The following is a 5,023-nucleotide window of genomic DNA, read 5'->3' as shown; positions in this document are numbered from 1 at the left end:
CATACAATAGTGATTCAACCTGTACCCATTTATTTTAAAGGGCCCATATTTTGCTAATATAATGTATTATTATTTTATTGTTGGCCTCCACTAGAGTAACTTATTGCATCAGTCACAGTTGAAAAAACTCAGTTTATCTTGTACTGGCTCTCACTGCCCCCTCCAGTTCACCCTCTGTCTGAAACGCTCTGTTTTAGGTCCTGTCCCTAACCCCCACCCTCCGGGAAATACTCCAGGAGGGCAGTGCGAGGAGTTTTTGTCTGTCAAAAAAAAAAAGAATCTGTCAAAATTAAGAAATGCATAATAGTATATTATTAATTATTAATATTTAAATACTTGTGATGTGTGTGGTCAATTCTTTCCTGCTAGAAAATCCTCTGCTGCACAGGAAGTGATGCATTTTATGTTTATGGACGCAACAACAACGGCGGTTTGTTTAGAATAAATATAAGAAGGTAAAGGAAAACCGTCTTTAATATAATAGTATTATTCGTGTCCAAACGACCGATGACTGCTTATCACCAAATCTCACCGAAATCAAGAAAAACAATAAATCTTACAGATGATGACTTTAACAGAGCGTAAAGCAAGATTCTTGCTTTTACGACGCTATCGCTATCGCTGAGTGCAGCAACTCGTCCTCTTTAGTTGTCAAAAGTCATTCTTGGAAATGTAGAAAGTCAGCGTCTGAAGTATAGCTGCAAGATGAGGCAGTTTTAGGGGAAAGTTGCAACACTTAATCACAAAATAGCTCGTGGAAAATCCCTTTCGAAGGCAAGAAGGCAAGATGCCAACATGCGTCAGAGTGAGTTCTTTATATAGATATTGAGTGTCTTGGCTCTGCTCATCCTCTTAAGTGGAACTCCTGGAATGCATTGAAAATCACAGACTGATGATATCTAGTGTGAGAGTATCCTTTCCTTTAACCCATTGATACCTGATGCAGCATTTGTGTGTGTATCCCTTTAAGACCGCAAACCGCGTGACGCGGTTCGCGGTCTTAAAGGGATACACACACAAATGAGGGATGTACACGCAAATGCTGCATCAGGTATCAATGGGTTAAGAGCAGGCAGCATCCGTGCAGGCATCTATAATTGCATTGGTCACAGCACTGGCTGCACATGCTCAACGCGTCATTGGTCACAGCACTGGCTGCACATGCTGAACACTTCATGTGTATTGACACATTTGCATTTCACTGTCCCTTTTCCACAGAAGGATCTTATTCTTTCCACCACCCCAGTTCTTTCATCATGGTGGACCTGTTCCTCGACCGGGTTCTGGTGAAGAACAACTGGGACCAGGATGAACTCAACACAGAGCGCGAGATCGTCAGCATCCTCGAGAACCGCATCTTGATGCTGTTCTTTGCGTCTGCCGAGTGTGACCGGTGCCAGGAGTTTGTTCCCACTCTCAACGACTTCTTCAAGCGTCTGAAGGATCCGTTCTACATCGAGTACCCCGCCTTGCTCGCCCTCATCTACATCAGGTTTCTGTCTGCCCTTGTCTTCCTCTCTCTCTCTCTCTCTCTCTCTCTCTCTCTCTCTCTCTCTCTCTCTCTCTCTCTCTCTCTCTCTCTCTCTCTCCCTTCCCCTATGCACAAACTCACACATATACACCACACACCATTTGATCACTCACAAGCTTTTCTTTTCCATCTCTTCTTTCTCAGCTTGGACCAATCAGAGGAGCAGCAGGAAAACACCCTCAAAGAGCTGCACAAAAAGTGTCTGTTTTTACCACATGAAGACCCCTACAGAAAGTAGGTAGAGAGGGAAGGAGGGAGATAGAGCGAAAGATTTTGTGTGCAACTGTATTTATGTGTGTAGTGTACTTAACCTGTGTGCGGTGTGTTTGTGAAGCTACACTAGAATGATCGGATATGATAAGACTAATAAGTATTTGTTTGCACACTGAGCATAAACCCTACAGCATCAAATCATGAAATTCTATAATGTTAGGCATTCATCCTGGAATTATGGCTTCAAAATGGTAGTTTTGACTATTTTCCAGCCGATGGAGCCATTTTCTCATGTTTCACATAGGGATCAACTATGCATTTTTGTATGTAAATTGACCTCTATGCCAAACATGAAGAAATGGCTATATCTGGGGGGGAAATAGTAAAAACTATACTGTTTTGAAGTCATACATCCAGAATGAATCCTAACAATAGTATTCATGATTTTATGCTGTAATGGCAGTGGAATAAAAAAATGCAGAATTGCCTTTGGGTTTTAATGGGATTCCTTTAAATATTACTTCTACAGTACAATTGCTCGAGTGACATCACCGATGACATTACAACCACTTGAGTGACATCACTGATGACATCACAATTGCTCACATAGACAATGTTGTTGCTACAGTAACCATTGCCATATCCCAGGCTGTAATGTGAAGGACACACACACACACACACACACACACACACACACACACACACTTTATGTGGCGCTAAAGAACACCCACTAGGGTGCTTTCTCACTGGGAACGATTGGTTTCGTTCCGTTCTGGTTCGTTCGGCGCCCGGTTCATTCGGTGCCCGGGCACGATTACCTCCCCTCCCCTCTCCCCCCCGCTGGTCAGCTTTCACATTACAACATTTCTTCCGCGCTCGGGAACGGAATGGAACACCTGCAGAGTACACTTGCGTGATCAACTACACCTGGAGTGTATCCTCGTCCGTGTGTTGTCTATGTGGTTCGGTATGGTTGGCGTTCACATTCGCAAGTGTTCCGTTCCCGGGCACGCCGAAACGTTCTCCAGACCACCTTTTCAAGTGGACCCTGTCACGGTTCCCCATTCTGCGCCCGGACAAGGAACGGAACGGAACGCAACATTCACACTCATCGAATGTTCCGAACCTGGGGTCAATTTGGGGACAAGTGTGCTCGGGAACGATACGGGGACGCCATGTGAAAGCACCCTTAGTATACCTCATGTTCAGTGTTGGGGGTAACTCATTACAAAAGTAACATATTACATGTAATATATTACTTTTAGCAGTAACTCAGTAATATAACTTATTACTTATAGGATTTCAGTAATATTATACCAGTTACTTTGTCAAGTAACTCAAGTTACAAATTGAGTTACATTTTATTAAATCAAAGCACATAATAAAAAGATACAATCGTTTCCTAATCAAACTGTGTTGTTTTTATGCAAATAACCACTATAGATGACAATAACAAAGGAAAAGAATAACATTTAGAATTTTGGATTGTTTACACTGACTTCAAGGCGGTAGAAATTATTTTTCGGGATGGTTACGGGGCGGCGATGTCATTCTGCTGCTGCTGTTGTTTTGGTCAGAGTAATGCAAAAGTAGTGTAATAAGTAACGAGTTACTCTACACAGGAAGTAATATTGTAAAGTAACGTATTACTTTCAAATGAAAGTAACTAGTAATATGTAGTATATATTACATTTTGAAAGTAACTTGCCCAACACTGCTCATGTTCCAGTATAAAGCGTAGACCACACCAGGAAAATGTCTTTCAACATCCTAGGAGGAGTACATCAAAGTATGAAACATGTCATTTCCTGTTGCCAGTAGTTGGCGCTATGACACATTATAGCTGGCTATACATAAACCAATTAGTGTACATTTTCTTACACGTGTGTGTGTGTGTGTGTGTGTGTGTGTGTGTGTGTGTGTGTTTCCGCTGTCTTCAGGGAGCTGCAGGCCATGTTCAAGGTGACGGACGTGCCGACAGTAGTGGTCCTTCGTCCTGACTGCTCCATCCTCTCTCCAAATGCTGTGGAGGACATCTGTCGCTTTGGCTCCGACTGTTTCCGCAATTGGCAGGAATCAGCAGAGCTTGTTGAGAGGAGCTTCATGCTCAACGAGGAGTTCGACAATCTCAATTTGCGCAGCGCCACTGACCCCGTGAGAAGACTCAAGTACAAGACAGAGGACGACAAGAGGAGGAAGAAGTGGTGGAAGTTCTGGGGGAAGGAGAAAGCGGGGTATGAAGAAGACGAGGGAGAACAAGATGGAGGTTGGGATGCCAAGGGCAAAGAAGGAGGAAGGGGATTATGGGGGAGAAGATGAGAGAGCAAAGGAGCAAAGAAGACGTTTCTCCGTTTGTAAAAGAGACAGCCTTTCATGTTGGTCCTCTCCAGTAATTGTCTTACAGTTCAAGTCCGGCTTCTTGAAGTACTAATCACTTCTGGATTGCTGATACTGCCAAGAAGACATTCTCATCTTTCACATAGACGTGTCACAGACAAAAATAGCATCCAGAAACGTTTTCTGTGCGTGTATTGGCACGTGCAACCGAGATAGATCAGGTGTCCTGCTGCTGGCATCTCCTCTCCTACTGTGAATCACACAAAACTGTGTATGAGATGAATGTGACAGCATTGGCATAGCTGGTGGTAATTTGTAAAATTAAGCTATATCTAGCAAAATGTTAATGTATATATGTACAGTACATATATATATACACACACACACACACACACACACACACACACACACACACACACACACACACACACACACACACACACACACACACACACACACACACACACACACACACACACACACACACACATATGATTGATCAGTCATTGGTCATTTTCAACAGAATAAGATAATCCAACTAATCAAGTCAACTAATAACTTAAATTAGCCTACCTATTATTCACAGTCAGAATTGACCTAGGCGCTGGCGTCTGTTGCTGTGTATATAGCATACAAATTCGGAATTAACCTTTTACTGAACACTGTGTATATGTTTCTTTTTAGCATCACTTTGCTATTCTGTGTTATTTATACATGTCTCTTTTTTCTGATGCACAAGTCAATTAAATTGACTTGAATCATTACTAAATCTTAGAGGATTTCAGTGTCCATGCTCTAGTTGCCAATTGATTTCACGTATCGATTTCCAAAGAATTAATTCTCTACTGCCAACACATACTGTACTGTAGCTGTATAAGTCACTGCTGTGTCTTCAAGGCTATTGGGCCTGGTTCCAATTCACTATACCCCAGAGTCTACTAT

The 5,023-nt window shown here is 42.5% G+C and overlaps 1 protein-coding gene across 1 annotated transcript; it reads left to right on the top strand.

The window, feature by feature from the left end:
• Window positions 1–1,253: 1,253 nt before the first annotated feature.
• LOC310793497 (nucleoredoxin-like protein 1) lies at window positions 1,254–4,063 on the top strand (the record flags this gene model as incomplete). The annotated part of the gene is made up of 3 exons (XM_083655299.1): window positions 1,254–1,492; window positions 1,676–1,765; window positions 3,685–4,063. The coding sequence occupies exons 1-3, from the start codon at window positions 1,257–1,259 to the stop codon at window positions 4,061–4,063; spliced, it is 705 nt and encodes a 234-aa protein (XP_083511425.1). The 5' UTR covers window positions 1,254–1,256.
• Window positions 4,064–5,023: the final 960 nt, after the last annotated feature.

The sequence above is a fragment of the Poromitra crassiceps genome (genome assembly GCF_964638095.1).
Source record: "Poromitra crassiceps genome assembly, chromosome: 19".
Lineage (NCBI taxonomy): Eukaryota > Metazoa > Chordata > Actinopteri > Beryciformes > Melamphaidae > Poromitra > Poromitra crassiceps.
Note: the sequence above shows the minus strand (reverse complement) of the source record. Positions and strands in the feature narration are given on the sequence as shown.